At 36.1% G+C, this 19,997-nt stretch overlaps 2 protein-coding genes across 5 annotated transcripts in view; one reads left to right on the top strand and one right to left on the bottom strand.

Moving 5' to 3' along the window:
- Positions 1-5,138, top strand: part of sec24d (SEC24 homolog D, COPII coat complex component) — a 44,610-nt gene extending 39,472 nt beyond the window's left edge. The window contains exons 20-23 of the mRNA XM_088625524.1: positions 334-513; positions 1,274-1,465; positions 2,771-2,860; positions 3,234-5,138. Of these exons, the coding sequence (XP_088481650.1) occupies positions 334-513; positions 1,274-1,465; positions 2,771-2,860; positions 3,234-3,374 (603 nt within the window). The 3' untranslated portion in view covers positions 3,375-5,138. The remainder of the gene's footprint in view (positions 1-333; positions 514-1,273; positions 1,466-2,770; positions 2,861-3,233) is intronic.
- A 7,615-nt stretch (positions 5,139-12,753) lies between these two features.
- Positions 12,754-19,997, bottom strand: part of kcnip4a (potassium voltage-gated channel interacting protein 4a) — a 540,475-nt gene continuing 533,231 nt past the window's right edge. For all 4 annotated transcript variants that reach the window (XM_088625580.1, XM_088625570.1, XM_088625561.1 and 1 more), the window contains exon 8: positions 12,754-19,600. In XM_088625580.1, the coding sequence (XP_088481706.1) occupies positions 19,553-19,600 (48 nt within the window). In that variant the 3' untranslated portion in view covers positions 12,754-19,552. The remainder of the gene's footprint in view (positions 19,601-19,997) is intronic.

Here is a 19,997-nt window from a genome sequence, read left to right on the forward strand (position 1 = left end):
TACTAAGCGGAGAATATGAATTCCTTTCTTTGTGTATGTTAGCATATTTTTTTCCACAAGGTTAAAGTCACCTCATCACTTGTACTGTATATAATCAGCTTCTTCACTAAAGATCCAGTTTAGTGCCTGTGCAAACGTCTGAGTCACTTGAGTGTATCAGGGTCAGAAAGAGCTTATCGATCAAAATAGGCCAAAATTTCACAATGTTTCTTTTAATGCTCAAGATGTATAGTATGCTTTTACTCTTCCAGCATGGTCATTTCGATGACATAGTTTTTAAACATTACATTTTGTTAAATTAATGGACCCTGCACTGCCTTCGATTCTTCACAGCTGATCCTACCAGATGCAATGAAGATCTTCCCAGTGTACATGAATGGGCTGATGAAGAGCTCTGCCCTAGTAGGAAGCCCTGAGCTCTCCACTGATGAAAGAGCTTATCACAGACAGCTGGTCATGTCCATGGATGTGGCAGATACCCAGGTCTACTTCTACCCGAGACTCATGCCCGTTGTGAGTAAATGGTCTTTACAACTATACACTTTCCAAATTGACGCAACAGGCTCTGCCTGCTGGCAGACATTAGCTTGTTACCCTTTTCATTATAACAATTTGTCTTCTGCAAGGTCAGGTAGGACATTCACCATTGCCTTCTGGGTAATGTGATTTCAGACAAGAGCCTCCATCTGCTGCCCTTCTACAATATTTACTAGGCTTCCCTGTTTAAAGTGTTTTCACAGTTTCAAATACACAGAGAGAGAAGTGTCATTCTACAAAGCTGAGAGACTAAATGCAAGATAACTCTTCTGTACTTTTATCATTCATAAATAATTGAATATATTGATAACTAATGGAAATAATTAAATAATAAAAAAAAATGATTCAAATACAGCAAAACTGCTACTACTGTTACAGTAGGAACATGTTTTAATTAAGTGGTCTACTGTATCCTTTTTTTAAAATTTAAAATCAGTGAGTTAAATACAGCTATTTTATCATCTTAGAAGTGATTGTATGATAATGATCTCCGTTATGCACTGTAATTAGATTAAATTAAATCTGCTTATAATTACCAAGTGTGGAAGCCATTATGTTTTTTTTTAATCTTTTAGAAATTCATAAAACACTCCATATTGCACAACAGTCCCTCTTAGTTTTTTTATGTGCTTGCTTTTAAACTGCTATCTTAAAATTATTTACATTAATTGATATAATTGTGAGATAATGTCCTTTTTGTAAGAAATGCCATATAAATGTGTTGTTATTTGGCCAGCACAATGTGGATGTGAGCAGTGATGTGATGCCCTCTCCTGTGCGCTGCTCAGAAGAGCGACTGTCTGATGGAGGCATTTTTCTGCTGGAGAATGGACAGAACATGTTCCTGTGGCTGGGCCAGTCCTGTCCTCCAGAGCTCATCCAGAGCATTTTCAACGTGCCATCATTTGCACACATCAGCACAGAAGCGGTAAGATGTCAAGTCTTTGTTGAGAAGATGGCAGGGGAGAAATTATATTGTCAAGTCTTAAGGACAGCATTGGGTGTCACACTGGCTTATACTGCTGGCTGGTCCTCACATATGAATTCCAGGTTTATTTGGTGCTACCGTGGTTTATTCCAATGGCATCTCCATTTTTACATCTAAAGTATCAACTTTCCCCTTGAAGATTGTATGTATTTGCTACCGATTAATGATCAGGCAATCATTAAAATTTTCTAAATATTTTGAGTAATTACCTATTGAATTGCTTATAAAACACCACCTTTCCCTTTACCAAGATATAACCACTCACAAATTAAACATACAAGTTAAAAATCAAAGAGTTTGTTGTATTTGTTGGGAACACATTTCTATGTAATACTATTTGGTAAGGGCAAATTGCACTGATTGCTGTAGTCTGTATACCTTTCAGGAAACCAAAAGCTATTGGCAGCTTCAATATTATTGTCTGAATAAAATTGATATGCGAAATGATGTATTTTTTATGGAAGTATGACCTATTCTTTCTGATTTTGAAAGATCATATAACAAGATAAGCTGAATGCATGATAAATATATAAAGATTTTATAAAGAGAAATGAGATGTAATACAAAAGTGGAAATTAACCAAGACCTTATCTGTCTAGTGATAAGGTTTAAATGGTACATGATATTCCAGCTGACAGAAACATACACAATATGGAGATTGGGATCTCTGTGTGTGCATTAAAAAACATTGAATGGCCTGTTTAGAGTTTTGCAGATATGTGTTCATTTCTTTACCTTGGCAATTTTTGCAAACTTTTGCCCTTTCCTGCAGCATTTAGATACAAAATGATGAAGTACAGTACCCATTTAAATTAATTGCTGCAGCTAGTATGCTGTACCGCTTTTGACACTAGATACTAAATTTTAAGATATATACATTTTACTAGAATTAAAGTAGTATATTGAGTCAGAAGTTTTTTTAAAAAGCTAACATTAAATAGATATAAATATAAATAAATAATATATATAAATAGATATAAAGTATAAAAAGCTTCAGGCCAACAAGTTACTGGTACTTGTATATTTAAATTCTTTATATAAAATGTGTAATGTACTGTAAATCCCATGTTCCCTGTGCAGTTAAATTTATAAAACAGTTTATATATGGTTTAGAAAACCATTAATTGTTATTTAGTTTTGTGTATCTTAAAATATTGTTAAATACACTTTTAACATAATTAGTGTAATACAGATTATTGCACTTGAAATGGCTCTTGGTAAGTAAACCTAATTTTTATTTTTCAGAATTCATTACCGGAGCTAGATAATCCCTACTCTAAGAAGCTCAGGTTCATTATTGACTGCATCACCCTGCAAAGGCCTCATTCAATGAAGGTATGAATATTATTTTAATTAATGACTTAATTACAGTAAAGTCTGTAAACAGGCCCTTTCATATTTTCTTGTTTAACTTTTTTCCATTTTTTCTTTCATGGATTAAGTAATCTTCATTCAAGGGCGTGATTAGAATATAGCAGAGTGTGCATGAAGAAGATAATTCTTTTTTGCTGTAAATAGTTTTTGTTTTTAAAAAATGTAACATACTGTACAATTTTAAAATGTTTGTATGTTATTGATCTTTTTGTATTTTGTGTTTTTTTATTTTCATTTACATTTGGAAGACCTAATGCAAATGAGAACTAAGCTTGATGGAAGGGCAAAAAACCTTAGTTCATGTTAATATGAGCTTTAACATCTTCTTTTGCAGCTTGTCATAGTTAAGCAGAAAGATAAACCAGAGATGCTTTTCCGTCAGTTCCTTGTAGAAGACAAAGGTTTACATGGAGGAGCTTCATATATGGATTTCCTGTGCTACGTACACCGAGAGATCAGGCAGCTTCTTACCTAACAACTAAGAACTGTGTCCCGTTATTGGCCACTTTTGAAACGCATTGATGTTTCAGTCCTGCGAAACAGGTGTACTGTCGTTCTCTGAAGTTTCATTCACAAATTTAGCCTACCATTTACCACACTACAGCTGTCAGTAACAACTTTTATCTTTGAATTGACCAAATAATTGATTAGATTCACCGTTTCATCTCAATGTGTCCACTAAAAACTAGCAAGTCCACACTTATGAAGTCTTTTTGTTGAATACTAAAATGATAAACTTTTACAATGCAGTTATTCTCTGCAGAATTGCTAAATATGTGATATTAACATGGTTTCATTTTGCTAAACGGATCAGTAAATATATTATTATAATTTAATACACTTGTCTTGACATGGTTTGTTTATTGAAATGGATTTTAGAAAATATGTAACACTCACAACTTCGTTGACAGTCTTTGAATGGTAAATGTTTTGTAAAACAACTTGCAGAGTAACAAGGAGATTTCTACAGATGGGAGTCTTTTTTGTGAGTGTGAATTCTAACACCTAAATTTTCAAGAAAAAATGTTAACTTCTGATTCAGAAAACAGTTATCCATTCTTTGTTTGTCATATGTATGAATTTTATTTAATGCCAGATTATTTCATTTTTTGTTTTAAACCTATAAGACGAGGCCTTTGAATTCAATTTCTTTGTTCTTATTTTGTTTTTATGTAACATTAGTCTTCATTTAATTGTGTTTTGTTCTCTAGGAGATGATCTTTCTTGATTTACTCCATCAGCTCTTCTTCTTAGGTACTTTTTTCTTTGTTGTATGTGAAAAAAATTCTTATTTACAAACTAGTGGGTCCAGTGAAGCATTTCCTGCAAGCATTTCTCTTGTGGGTATGAATAACTTCTACTCCTCCATAAACGTACTGTAAGCTGTTCCCAGTCCATGATAACAAGACCCATCAAAAAAAAAAGAAATGTGCTATGATGATACCTTTCCTGTTTCAATTAAACCAGAACACAGGTAACTCTTCAAAGCATTCCAGATATTCAATAAAAACCTAAATACTTAAAAAAATAAATTTATAATTAGAAGGCTTCTAAAAATAGCATTGAAAATGAACTTCCTCTGCTTTTGATTTTTTTTAAATGCAAAAAACATGCAAACATATAGAAATGTGTAACCAGAATCATTTTTTTTGTCGATCTTTAATATTTTTTAACCATCTAATAGTGTGCTGTATACTTACATATGGTACATTTAAAAATGAAAACATTCTTTTGTGTAACAAAAGAATGCTCTGCCATTATTGCACATGGCTATGTGAAACATTACAAGAACATTTTTGGAGTACTAAATTGTACAATAATGGTTTATAATGCAAATTTGTTCTTACAGTAGATCTACAGTACAATAATTCTGCTTGTATTTGGTTTGCTTTTAATATCTGCCTTACTGAATTGTGGTTAGAATATTATATGCATAAAAGTATATTTTGTTAAGAATCTGGTATTAAAACAGTAAGAAAATGTTTTGTATGCATATATGTCTCAGGTAATGTGTGTATAACCTATCTGTAGTGAATGAGTGAAACAGTTATCCTAAGAGAACAGAAGCACAGCGTTTTGTAACACTTTGTGGGATCTTTACAAATTGGCAACATCTTTGCATGTGTTGGGCAGGTTCAGATTTTGGGGGGCAGTTTGTGCAGTGTACTTTTTCAGTTTCAAGTCTTTATAACCAGTTTTGATTAAATTGCAATCTGTCAAATAAATTCAGAAATAGAAAGTTCTTTGTCTGTTCTGTCTGAAAAACTTCCAATGACTAATTTTAAATTGTAGTACAAAGTAGAGACAGATATATTGCTACTGTACATGCTGTTCATTGATCTATAGATGTCTCATCAACAAAGTATTTTTTCAAAAACTTCTCAGGACTAGGTGCAGCAGGTTTTTCACAGAGTATTCTTGGGGGAAAATGGTGTTTAGGCTTATATGAGCATAGACAAGAAACATTTTTCTTGAATGGTCTTTTCCTTTGTTGTTTCTTCAGTTGGTCTGGTGTTTGGAATGAAGCCTGGACACTAGGTGGTAGTAAATCTTCAGTATTACTGTCTGGTCTGAGGCAGGGTTTTTCCGAACTGCATCAAAGAATGCCACAGCATACGCATCTGAAGAGCTGGGAGAAGATGTTGAATTGTTATATTTAAGATGATCTACTGTAGGTCATTAGAATCCCAACTGAATTTAGAACCTGCACACACACACACACACACACCATCCAGGACAGAGATTCGAGACCCCTGGTGTACAATTATTAACAATTATTAACTTTAACTAAAAGGTTAAAGCACAGTGTATTTGTTAGTACAGTAGTTATATGAAACTGCTTTTCACCATATCATTAACATTGTTTAACAGTAACAAATTCCACAATTCCGAATCCGTTTGAAAGCAGAACTGCTCTATTGGCAACATCAGTGCATGTTAGTGATACAGGAGGATTTTTTGCAACTATTATATCCAACTATCTTTTACTAGTTCTGAAACATGATACTCTGTTGTCAAAGTCAATACACTGACATCTTTTAAGAATTGAGGTCCTTGAGTCAGTTATTAGCAACTAAACAATTTAGATGGGCTGAATGGCCTGGTCTCTTTTGTACCTTTTCCTTAACATAGACAAAGTTCCTTAAGTGTCCAATATCTGAAGTCCAGTGCCTAAGGTAAGTAAGGTAAGATAAGTAGTGCCTAAGGTAAGTGTGTAACCCATTCTGTCTTGTGTCGTCTTCATACTTCTTCACCTGCTGTCCTGCTGTTCTAGTCTATTTTTGTGCACCTCATGATTATATCACGTCTAAGGCACCCTCTGGAAATTCTAGCCTCAGAGCAAATAACAATTACAGTAGCAAATTGCAGCAAATAACAATTCCAGTCTTATAAGATGTCTAGTAATCTGGTCTCCAGACTGAGAGACTACTTTTGTACACTGCTTATCTGCTGAAATGTCTCAGCTGTCTAAGTATCAAGTGATATACTTTTCTTAATTAAACACAGTGGATAAGACAATGAAACCCCTGCATATTCATATACTGCCTCATGACATTACCCATATTATTAAAATATAAACACTCAACAATATTAAACTAGAAAGCTGAGCAGTTTTAAAAGCTTCCAAGAAAGCTCAAGTCTAAGTTTCACAATGAACTGCTGCGGACACACATCACTGTTCCAATCCACATTTAGAAGAGAAAGTGGTGGTGGGGAATATGGGCCGTTTCAACAACACCTCTTATCGTGTAATATTGCTTTTGTATAGATTATGTGGTGTTTGTGAAGTTTTGCTACAACCTGTGAAGTGCAAGTGCAAAGCATTTAGGAGTATGATGAGTTAATGTACTTAAACTAGTTTCAAAAGTGATGATTTTTTAAAAACACCCAGTGTTTGCAAACAATTCAAAATAATGGCCAAAGCGTACAATCTTTCATAGGCATTTTCACAATTCACATACAGTATGTCTTAAAAATTGTGAAGGTTCATGAGTTTGTGCAGAATATTAACAATAAAGCTACAATCCTAGCAATAAAAATAGGCCACATTCATTGCTCGGAAGCCTAATAAGTCTGTTTCCTTAGGATTACCCATTAGTAAATGCTGTATGTCTGCTACCAAGCTCTCAAACTCAATTCCTGGATACCACAGGGCCAGTAAGGACATTATCAAGGCTTTTTATTTGAAGAATTTGGGATTCATTGTCCATATGATCACATTTTATATGATTCTTATCATTGGTTTTAAACACGGCTCTTTTTAATAATAGTATATTAGGTTTTTTTGAAGGAGTTCTCAAATCAAATCAAAGTTTATTTATCAAATGCACAACAATACGGAGTGCAGCAGTAGTTGCTGGCAATGAAATGTCTTTTTCTGCGAGCTCACAAAAATTACAAAAATCACAAAAATTCACAAAAACAGAAAAATAACAAAATTGAGGTTACATTTTTTAAATTGAATAAAACTCAATGTGAGTAGAGCTGTTATGTGGCCATGGTCTATGAAATATATACATGTAGTGCAGTTATGCTGGATATAGTGAGAATTGTGTGTCCATGCAGCCATTACAGGTGATTTGCTAAGGAGCTACAGGTTGGCTATTTAGCAGTCTTATTGCCTGGAGGTAGAAGCTGTTCCGTAGTCTGTTGGACCTGGACCGAATGCTTTGGTACCATTTACCGGACGGTAGGAGGGAAAACAGTTTGTGACTGGGATGACTGGGGTCCTTGAGAATGGACCTGGCCTTCTTCAGACATCTAGCTGAGTAGATCTCCTGGATGCTTGGTAGCTCACAGCTGGTGATAAGCTGCGCTGACTTCACCACCCTCTGCAATACTTTGCGATCCCGTGCGGAGCAGCTCCCATACCAGGCAGTGATGCAACCAGTCAGGATGATCTCAATAGTGCACCTGTAGAAGTTGGCCTGGATATGTGATGGCATGCCAAACTTTAGCCTGTGGAGAAAGAACAGGTCTTGACCACGGTGTTGGTGTGGTGGGTCCAGGTTAAATCCTCTGAGATGTTAACTCCCAGGAACTTAAAGCTGCTGACCCTCTCCACTGCAGTCCCATTGATGTGAATAGGTGTGTGGTCTCTACCCTGATGTTTCCTATAGTCCACAATCATCTCCTTAGTCTTACTGATGTTCAGAGAGAGGTTGTTCTCCTGGCACCATACTGCCAGGGTTTCAACCTCCTCCATGAATGCAGACTCCTCACCATCTGTGATCAGGCCAATGACTGTTGTATCGTCCACAAACTTGATGATGGAGTTTGAGTTATGCCTGGTGACACAGTCATGGGTAAATAAGGAGTAGAGGACAGGACTAAGCATGCATCCTTGGGGGGCTCCAGTGTTTAGAGTCAGGGTAGAGGATATGTTGGTTCCCACCTTCACCACCTGCGGGCGTTCCGTCAAGAAGTCCAGGATCCAATTACAGAGGGAGGTATTCAGTCCCAGGTCCTGGAGCTTGATGACGAGCTTTGAGGGGACTATGGTATTGAATGCTGAGCTGTTTCACACTCAGCAGGTGTGAGAGGGCAGTATGGAGGGCAGTGGCAATAGCATCTTCTGTTGACCTGTTCTGGCGGTATGCAAATTGCAGTGGGTCTAGGGTGTTTGGCAGCAAGGAGGTGATGTATGCTTTGACCAACCGCTCAAAGCACTTCCTGATAACTGATGTGAGTGCAACAGGGCGGTAGTCATTTAGGCAGCTGACTCTGGATTTTTTAGGAACAGGGACAATGGTGGTTTTCTTAAAGCAGGAAGGAACTATAGACTGAGCTAGGGAGAGATTGAATATGTCCGAGAAGACATCTGCCAGCTGGTCTGCACATGCCTTCAGAAAGCGGCCAGGGATGGCATCAGGGACAGGAGCCTTGCGTGGATTGGTCTTTTTAAAAACTTTACACACATCCGCTTTGGATATGATCAGTGGGTTTCCGTCTTGGATTTCTGGAATCTTCCTGACTGGATCTGCGTTGCTGACCTCAAACCGAGCATAGAATGAATTTAGCTCATCAGGAAGAGAGGCAGACTGTTGTGCGATATAGCTGGGTTGCGTTTTGTAGTCTGTAATGGTGCCTATACCACTCTACATGGTCCATGTGTTGCAGCCGTGGTAATATGACTCTAATTTAACTCTGTAGTTGTATTTAGCTATTTTGGTAGCTTTCCTGAGGTCGTATCTGGATTTTTTGTATTTACCCATATCGCCAGAATTGAAAGCAGCTGTCCTAGCTTTCAGTTTGGCGCGTATCTCACCATTTATCCATGGTTTCTGATTTGGATATGTGCGAACAGTAATCCTGGGAACCACGTCTTCAATACATTTACTGATGTAGCCAGTAACATAGTCCGTATACAGATTGATACTATTTTCGGCAGTTTCGCGGATCTGCCAGTCAGTGGTAGCAAAACAGTGATTTAGTATAAAATCTGATTCATCCGACCAACGTTGAATGGTTCTTAACGCTGGCCTCTCATGTTTAAGCTTCTGCTTGTAAACGGGAAGTAGCTGAATGGAGGCGTGATCGGATTTGCCGAAAGGAGGTCGGGGGAGGGCTTTGTAACCATCCCAGAAGGGAGTGTAAACATTGTCCAACGTGTTTGTTCCACGCGTCTGGCAGTCGATGTGTTGATGTAGATTAGGCATTGTTTTTTTCAAGTTTGCACCGTTGAAATCACCCGCTATGATGAATGCCCCCTCAGGATGTGGATTCTCGTGTCTGTTTAGGTGAGAGTGTAGTTCATCCAGTGCCTTTGTGTAATTTGCCTGCGGCGGAATATACACCACTGTGAGAACTACCGATGTGAACTCCCTCGGGAGATAAAAAGGGCGACATTTTATTGTCAAATGTTCAAGATGTGTAGAGCAAGATGTTGAAATAATCTCCATGTCTGTACACCAGGAATTGTTTACCATGAAGCATACCCTGCCACCTTTGCTCTTACCCGAATCCGTTGTTCTGTCCTGACGGTGAATAGAAAATCCTCCCGTGAGAATAGCAGAGTCCGGAACAGACGGGTCAAGCCAGGTTTCAGTGAATGCCAGCACGTTGCAGTTCTTGATGTATATGAATTTTTGCTAACCCGAACATGAAGAATTTCTACCTTGTAATTTGTTTTAAGAACGAAATTTCGCTAAACTGAACTTTTAAGTTTTTGCCGATTTTGGCCAAGACCCTTCCGCGAACATCTAAGTTCAGCACCAACAGCTGTTTGTTTCTGCACAAGTCCAAGATATTAAGGACGCCGAGAGGCAGCAGTGCTTTGTTTACGATCACACAGAACAGTGTTTTTGGTGTGGGTTTGTTTTGTAGTTTCTGTTCATTATGGTGTCTTAAGGAAGAGAAAAAGATTATTTTTGCGTAATAGTCTACAACAGTATGCACATCGTTCTAGCTGATCACTTGGATGACGATCTATTACAAAAGCATGAAAAATTTAAAGTTGATATCATATTATTTTATAGCTAGTGTTGGCTCATTTAAGTAGAACTGCATTGTTCACTAAGCTTGCCATAATGGTCTGTATGGTATTAATCAAATATGTTAAATAATCAGAGAGGACATGGGTGGAACACAGGCCAAAAGACCTTGGAGTCTTGCCGGAATTAGGTTGGTCATTCCTGGTCTTTTCTTTTTCACTAAACCACTTGGCAAAATGTGGCATGACAGCCCATTGGGAACTATCTGTAAATAACTTGCAAGATGTCAACATGACTTGCTGAGCATTCTAATATAGCGGTTGTCCCTTGTGAGCAGTATCACATTTCAATAAGGTGAAATGTTACATTTTCAAACAAATGATGCTGCTGACAAATCAGTCTCTGTGTGAGATGAATAGAATTTGGGTTGTGAAAGCATCTGAATGTGTTTTTTCTATAAAATTTACTCTGCAGAAAGGTACTGGAAATTATGTTATCGGTGGGAAAAGTGCCAGTAGACACCACAAGACGTTCTTCTCATAAGCAGCACAATGATTGGTTTTGAGGCAGAAATGTACATCAGTTGTTTGATGCCAACATATTCCTCTAGTCTCTTCTAGAAATGCAGTCCTAGTATGTTTCACACCAAAAAAGCACTAGGCAACACATTTCTAATGTTGTGCAGTAAAGTTTACAATATATCAGTTATTTACAGTACATATGGCCCTTCTGTTTGCTAAAGTGCATAAGTTAATAATAATAAACTTTATTTTATATAGCACCTTTAAAGGTGGCTTGTCAAAGCGCTTTACTGAATGACAACAATAAATAAAAGAATACACAAGATAAAACACAATAACAATATACAGAGGAGACTGTGGATGGTGGTACTAGAAAAGCAGAGGGGTGAAGAATGGAACCAGTTCAGTAAAGGCTTTGCTAAAGAAGAAGGTTTTGAGTCTGGATTTGAAGGTGTTTAGAGAAGGTGAGTCTCAGATATCCTTCGGCAGAGAGTTCCAGAGCTTGAGGGCATAACAGGAGAAGGCCCTGTCACCCATAAAATGTAGATGGGTTTGGGGGACAGGAGACTGGAATGAGAAGATCGAAGGTTGCAAGGTGGGGAGTAGGGCGATAATAGTTCTGACAGGTACTAAGGTGCCAAGCCATGCAGAGCCTTATACTGTAGGTGAGCATGAAGATTTTAAAGTCCACTTGAGGAAGCCAGTGCAAGGACTCCATGATAGGAGTAATGTGATCACTTGCACTTAGAGGATTCTGGCTGCTGAATTTTGGACATACTGCGGATTGTTCAAAGTAGATTTAGATACCCCAGCGAGTAGAGCATTAGAATAATCAATTCGAGAGAACAGCTTTTCAGCCACAGTTAGTGATAGCATAGGATGTAGTGTAGCAATATTTCTGAGGTGAAAAAAAGATGTTTTGACAATATGCTGCACATGTGGGTCGAATGTTAAGCCAGAATCGAATATCACCCCAAGATTTTTCAATTTAGACTGAAGCTCAGGTACAGAACCATCTACATATACTGTAAGGTTACTTGATTTGCTTTACGACGGTGATGAGGGGGGGCATGACTTTAGTCTTGTCATAGTTGAAGGAAATTTTGAGTCATCCAAGTTTTTATGTCAGAGATGCAATTAGAAAAGAGACAGCCACATCAGTGTCAGCTTTGGTATGGATGTATATTTGAGTATCATCAGCGTAGAAATGATAGCTAAGGCCATGTGATCTTAAAAGCTGACCAAGTGGAAACATGTAAATGCTGAAGAGCAAGGGGCCCAGTATTGTGCCCCGAGGAACACCAGACTTAACAAGACCAATTTCAGACCTATACCCATTAAGAGAGAGAAAGTGACAGCGATCAGTGAGGAAAAACTTGAACCATTTGAGAGCAGTCAGAAACTCCAAACAGTCTCCAGATGAGAAAGTAAGATATCATGGTCAACAGTGTCAAAAGCAGCACTGAGATCAAGAAGGATGAGTATAGAATGAGAACCAGAATCAGAAGCTATTAGATCATTAGTGACTCTGATCAGGGCAGTTTCTGTGCTGTGAAGTTGATGGAAGCCAGATTGGAGGGGTTCAAAAAGGTTATTTGTCATGAGGTGGTTATGTAACTTAAATGTGACGGCACATTCTAGAATTTTTGCAAGAAAGGGTAACTTGGAGATGGAGAAGTTGGATAAATGATTTATAGTTATTTGGAAAGCATGGCGCATTTTAAAATAACAATTCTGTTTATGGTTAACTACCACATTGTTAAAAATTCTAAACAGGTTTTGTGAAATTTGGCTGTATTTTGAAGTCTCGAGCATTTACAACTCATTTTAAACTGTACTGCCTTTTTTTAACTTTTATTAGGTTTCACATAAAATTCAAATGAATAAAGTATAGACCTGAGAGTATGTACATATTTGATTTTCATATAGGCATTGATCATAGATTCCCTCACAGAAAATAGTACATCTATGTGCACCTAATTTCCGACTTTTCAGAATGCATTTCTACATTTGCATTTGCAACTACATTTCTTACTGGCAAATTTGTTGAGACAGTAATTGACAGTTGGAACCTCAAAGCATTCTGGGGGAAAACAGTACTACCAAATGAAGCTAAGATATTCTTGAAATACATATTGTGCTTGAACCATAATACAAAAAGATAGTTGATAAGTAAAATATTCTCGTAACTTTATTAATGGAATAAAACATTGTGCCTACTGTTTCCTGGACTTCTTAGAGAATAAATGACAGCATGCAAGCTGAATTTGGGGAGAATGTTCATACATTAAAAAAACACCATTAGGTGCTGATACAATTAAGAAACATAATCAAAATATTTATTTTTATACATTCCTATCCTAACTATTTTTTTCCACTGCCATCTGACATCATCCTGGAGGATGCTGAAGTCTGACTGTACTCACATGGGCTTGACAATGAGATTCACAATATTATAGAGTTTATTTTACCCTCAATTTTAATTACTTAATTAAGCAAATTATTGGTGTAAGAATCCTTTTCTAAACTATTGAACTCTTTTACATGTTGTTTAAAGAGAAGAAAAACCTTCTACATAATAGGCCTCCAGGAGTGTAGACCATGTAATAGAAGTGCTTGTTTTTCAAGCAGCTGTGAAGCAATGTCAGTCAGTGTCTGATTACAGATTTATGCTGCTGGAATCTTAGAAGGTAGTGTACTGGTAGTTTAAATTTTAAAAATGCGTCAGAATGCGTACAATATTGCCAACTCATTACTTAGATGCTCATCCCATTACTATCCACAACATTATTTTTTTTTACTGTTTCTGACCCTTGCCTTTAATTCAGTTCCCAGCTGAGAGAAAGCTAAAAGACCACTTGATCATCAAGTACTGGACTGTGCAGATCCAACATGATGTTCAAAGTGGAAACTGTACTGTGCATTACTATGAACATACAGTAGTGTGAGATTTTATTGAATGGGTGCAGTGCTTGCCAAAGGCAAGGACACAAGCATGCTCGCTAGCACACTCTCCAGTGATTTACCATTTCACATCATGCCACTAATCTGCTGAAAAAGAAAATACTGTCTCAGTACTGGATTTCTGTAATAGGTTTAGGAGTCTTGGATGTCTTTGTTCTGGAGACCTATGGTCCTTTGGGTGTAGAGACATTCTCCAAGAAGCCATAGGAACAAATGTTTTGTAAGCAATGAAACCTAATTTCCCGTTTAATAAATTAGCAAACTGTATTCTATTCAAATAGTTTTTCAGTTGTAAACAGCACATTTCTTTTGATTCGAGTGCCATTGCTGACCTCCTAACAATCAAACACAAAAAAATACAGAAAAAAGTAATGAGAAAAATAGACAGATGCTAAATGTTCTGTGTCCTTTATTATCCTTTTTTTAATAAAATGTACACACCTAATTACACAAAGACACAACAGTATATTTAAAGTGTACATGTACTGTACTACTCTTGTATTTCCTACACTGGTGCTAATAGAGCAACCTTCACATGCCTCTACCAATCCATCTCTACACCAGAATAGATTTATGATTTCCAAACAAAATGTGCTGTGTTCTTCCAAGTCTATTTGCATCTCTGTAACTTTCACAATATTCACAGAAATTATCCTTTAAAACGTGAAGACATTGTAATGCAACTTTGTATCTTTGCATTAATATCTTTCCCATTTTAATGTAGCTTCCTCTAATTTTGAATATAATGAAGTAAGTAAAAGGCTGGTATTATGAAAGGCAATCTGGAGGTAGAGGATATGGAATCAAGCATGAGGCAAGTACTACAGTATGTTTCAGATATCTGTGTTCCTCTATATAAGCACTCTACTGTACAGTATATACAGTACAGAGAAAATTAGATGTTTGGAGATAAAAAGGCCCAGGATGGAAACAGAAAGGTGTAGGTAATAACTGAAAGTTGTAAAAGGAGTTTAAAAGAAACAGTGCAAAAATGAGTTAAAAGTTCATATTAATATCCCTTTTAAGAATCAGGAATGCAGAATTCGAATGAAACATTTCATAACATGTTTTCTAAAGGTGATACTTTGCACTAGAAGGAAATTAAATCAGTGTTTCTTATTTTGAAATACGAAAACTCTTTACAGCTATTGATTTCTTCCTTCTCTGTTTGTGCATAAATTTATTATGTGGGTTTGATTTTCAGGTTATAATGATTTAACATTTACTGAACATCAGCATTAGTTTGTAGAAAATAAGCTTATGTAACCAGTCCAATAATGTTTCGGACAATATACCAACAACAGACATAATAACACACAAGAAGTAAATAGCTTAAAAATAAATTTATACATGTTAAACACATAGTGCTTAATATCCACATATAATTCCCACGCCTCAGTTTACTAATAGACTTTGAATAAGAAAAACTGAGTCTTTACCTTCCAGTAGGCATCTCCATTGCAAAACATTATGAGAAGGTCAAGCCTATATCACTATTCAGATCTCCAGTTTAAATATTATACTGTATTTTGCCACAGTATATGCCAATAACATGAACCTAAGTCTTCTGTATTCATTGTAATGTCTAGTGACACCATGACAGAAGGAATAAATACTGAAGTCACTTTCAGATCTAAATAGGCCAACTGACCATACCCCTAGGGTCTCTAGATGTACATTCTTAGAGCTTAATGGATGAGAAATCACTTCATGTCCAAAATCCAATATTTAGTACATTTATAGAATCTATTGAAACCAACAAGGGATGCCTCCTGTATGTGATATAATTGATAAATTTAATAAGAAACTGAACGAGATCTGAAAGTTTAAAACATTTAACATAGTTACAAAAAAGAATTAAAATCAGAACTTAGTTTTATTACATTATGTAACTTATACAATTTGTTCCCTTGTCCTCTTTGATTAACCCAGATAGCTGGAGAGAAATGAGTGAGGCATTTTGTCAACACTTAACAGAAAAGGATAAAATAATGAGAATGAGAACATTTCTGGTTATTTTGATATAACGTTTGCATCAATGTAACAAATTATAAATCTTTATTGTTGAAAATGGTCTGTCTCTGAAATGTGCATGAAAACAGGAGCCAATTTAGCTTAAACTTTAAACAAGCAAAAAATAACAGATGATATGTTGTGGTTAAGGCCTAGATTCTTGATATTCGTCTTTATGACTAAAGCAGGGTTTCTCATAATTTAATTTCTTACCATTTACATCTAATTTCACATACAGTATTTCGTGCTCAGTTAATTTTTTGTAAATCCTGTACAAGTTCATTATATACGTGCAAAAACAACTATGGCTTTATCTCAAATTACACCCACCATGTTGCAGCAGTGCCTGTAAATCAAATTCTGCTCTTAAAACCATTGTGTACCCTGTGAAGTACATTCCTATGAAGGGAATCTGCAACAACTTTCACATACTGTAGACTGCTTTGAAGTGCGATGTCAAAATAAAATCGCAGTGTGTACCTGTATGTGTTTGGGTTAGGCAGCAAAGAAAGTACTGAACTGTATGTAAAGGTAATCTATTCTACAGTGTTACAGATTTGTTCAGAAAAGGCTTCTCAAAGCTGCACTACTGGATGTTAATTTCAGAGCTGTTACCCAGAATATTTGTTTTTTAATTGGCAGGGTGTGATTTTACTTTGCTTTGCTTGTATTCCTTTTCTGAACTTGTCTGAAACAGTTTATTATGGGGATACTTGGTACAGTACCTTGACAAAACCATGGAATAAAGTTCCAATGAAGAGTCATTTGCTGTAATGGGCAGGTCTTTTCTTAACATCAAATGGAATGTACAGCTGGGCACAACAGTTTCAAAAATGTTGTTGCAAATAATAACATTTAAATTAAATAACCTTGCTTTCCTTTTCAACAACAAAGACAAATATTGTGCTACTGTACCTTGGGATTAAGAATTTATAATGGGATAGAAAACAAAAGATCAATAAATACATACAGCAAAATTATATTATGTTTTTAAAAAGTTAATACTGTACATACAGTATGCCAAAGACAGTGAAACACAGATAAAAAAATATTTCCATGTGAATTGGCTGATAACAAATTAATCAACGCCAAGGAGACACTATTCACAACATCTCACAAACATTCTACATCCCTGAATCTACATTTCCCAATTGATGACTTAGAAAGTAGAGTATGTTAAGATTTATGTTAAAAAATGACCAAGAAAGAGCAAGCTGAGCTTTCTTTAAAGGAAGAAAATGTGGCAGGAAGGCATGCCAAGGTCAAGAACCACAACAGAAGCAGAGTAAGGAAGGAAAAAAATGAACATTCATTGACAAAGATTCTTTTCTAATGTTTTTTAGACCCTTAATAGTCAGTACTTTAAAATCCTTTCAGAATGTTGCACAATTATTATGAAAGTATTACAACTGACAAAGAAATCTAGGCTTGTTTATATCATTAAATGCTCATTAATCAAAGAAACAAAAGCTGGAACAAAAGCTTCCAAAAGCATATTTTATGACATGCTACTTGAAGGCATTTTTCACATGACTGAAAGTTCAATTTGATCAACCAATTCACTGGATTAGATGCTTAGGAGAATGTCTTACTGTTATCAGTGAAGAGAACAATAACATTAGAATTTGGGGCTTTTTTTTGCTAAATTGTCTTATGTGTAGCGTTTTTAAGGGGGTGTACTGATATGGGTGAGGGCAATGGAAGAGCTTATGGTAATGGAACTCATCCTTAGTTGAAAATGAACAGGGACAGAACAAACAGAATCTTCAGAATCTCAGATGTTGCAATGCAATATAATCAATTACTGTACACCCGAAGTTTCCCTTTCACCACAAAGTCCCACTTCATTCAATTCTAATTGGTCTTGTTTCCGTCTGAGTACAGTATTTCTATGGTCCTTCTTTGCTTTTAGTTTGCTTTAAGGACTGTGCAGTGATACTACAGTAAATACTAAAATCATGTTGTTCTAACATTTATGATCTAGCATAGTTACTGTAGTTGCAGAGCATGTATGTTAAAATAACAGGAAAGCAAAGTTATCCTGAAATGTCATGGGAAACAGGTGAAAATGTGAAACTACTATGCAAATTTACCTGGGGTATTCCCATTAGCGTAAAATGGAGAAGCCCCCGCTAACCAAGCAGCTGACACTATAAAATATTGTTCAACTTCCAGGTATTTCATTTCAAAACAGGAAGCTACAGTGCAAACTTTTCACACTTTTTTTCTGTGAGCCATAATAATGCACCACAGGAACAAGCCGAATAAATCCCTCTCCTTTATACTCTATGGTGCCTTATCTTTTCAGTGGGTATTTTGCATAGTAATATTCACCAGGACAGTAGTAAAGTATGATTAGTCTCAGTGAAAAGTGTCCAGGTACCCTTAAAAATAAAGGTACAATATATTAAACTACTGTATACATACACTGTCATGGGAATCTTATTAAGGTATTTCTTCCAGAGAGTGAATACAATCTTGTGATCACTAGTTTAATTTCAGAAAGAGCTCACTCAGATTAAAACAAATTGTATTTTGTGTTCTCTCGGTAACAGAAACCACGTGCTTTGCTAAACGTGTCCTTGGGTCTTGAGGCTAAGTGTCAAATCATTATGACTATTAAGTGTATTGATGCATAGAGTACATGTAATTACTATTTTTACAATATGATTCTACAGTGTTGCCACTATACAGTGGAGTAAATACAGTTTGCTTGCATTTGGAAATTTTCTCATGAGGATATTGTGAAGGATTTTAAAAAATCAGAAATAAAGCTTAGCCTTCAGGAGCGCAATGAGGGACTCTTGGTACGGCTTGTCTCTGTGAACTCTATCTGTATGAATAAGAGGTTATACAGTTGAGTTTACCCAAAACAAAGTTGTATTTTATCTGGTTAAGTGTGGAGTAACAATCAGTTGTTTTCAGAGTGAGTTTTTCTTCTCTGGATATCACAGTATTCACAAGCAGCTTTGGGCCAGAATGTGTAAAGGCACTAATGGGTGATTTCTGACGTTGCTTTAGTAAAATAATTAGATACCTATGTTCAGTGCATTTGTAATCTCTAATATAAAACTTCTCCTAGATTTCGTTTACACATTTACTTAGCATTTAACAATGTCTGTGAATCATATAAGGTCAGAGCCTTGATTGCTATTGGTACTTGTGTGGTAAGAGTAGTTTAAAGGAGGGTTTCAAGACCGCATATTAAACATTTTATTGTTTAATTGCATGAAAAAATTATTTTGTCCCCCTAGAATGATATGAAACATGAATTTGAAGATAATACAGAGAAATATTCGATAAAATTCAGAGAACTTTGGGAGGGTAAAAGCAAAGGATAACAGAGGCGCTTACTGTAATTCCATTTGGAGATCGGGTTGATCAAATTGAAATCCAAATCACGAATGGTGCTATCCTCAGATTCACAAATGTCAGTTTTAATTTTCTCTATCTTAAAATTTATATAATTCTTTGACATAAAGGTGCAAAACATAAACTAAAAACCTTTTTGGAAAAAGGGCCAATGCATTATTGCACTAAAGAAACATTAGACAACTGAGAACTTTACAGTTGAACAAGCTTATTTGCATAATATATATATACTGTATATCCCAGCACATTGCTGAGCTATTAAAAAGTATGTATGAAGTTGTAAGTTCTATTCAGAATTTGCCAAAGAATCCTGGGATCCAGCCGTTAAGAGACTCCTGGTAGCCCTCGTGTTATATGACATTTTCAAACAGCTGCATTGATCTCATTATATTTTCATCCTGTGGGGAAAGAGAATGCCAAATTAAAACAACGCAGAATGGAAATCTAGAACACTTAATATCACAAGTACAATACATCAGTGTCAAGAGATGAATATTAACACATTTCAGTTAGCGAGCTGATAAAATCAAATTACTGTATTTCTTTAACAAGCAGTCAAACACATTGAGAGGACATAATAGAATAAAACTGCCTTGGTCTTCAGTAAACATTGCACACACCTAGTGTAACCCATGGTTTTGAAGCCTTGTGACTGGGCACATACCAATTCTATTTACTCAAGTGTATTCTATGAGGCCTTGTTACCAGTCGCACTGGAATTTGGTTATCTGAACTAATTGAAGATGTCGGCTATAAAGAAAAAAAAAAGTGTGCTACTTACAAATCCCTTAAGAA

The sequence above is a fragment of the Lepisosteus platostomus genome, chromosome 1 (assembly GCF_059453375.1).
Source record: "Lepisosteus platostomus isolate fLepPlt1 chromosome 1, fLepPlt1.hap1, whole genome shotgun sequence".
NCBI lineage: Eukaryota > Metazoa > Chordata > Actinopteri > Semionotiformes > Lepisosteidae > Lepisosteus > Lepisosteus platostomus.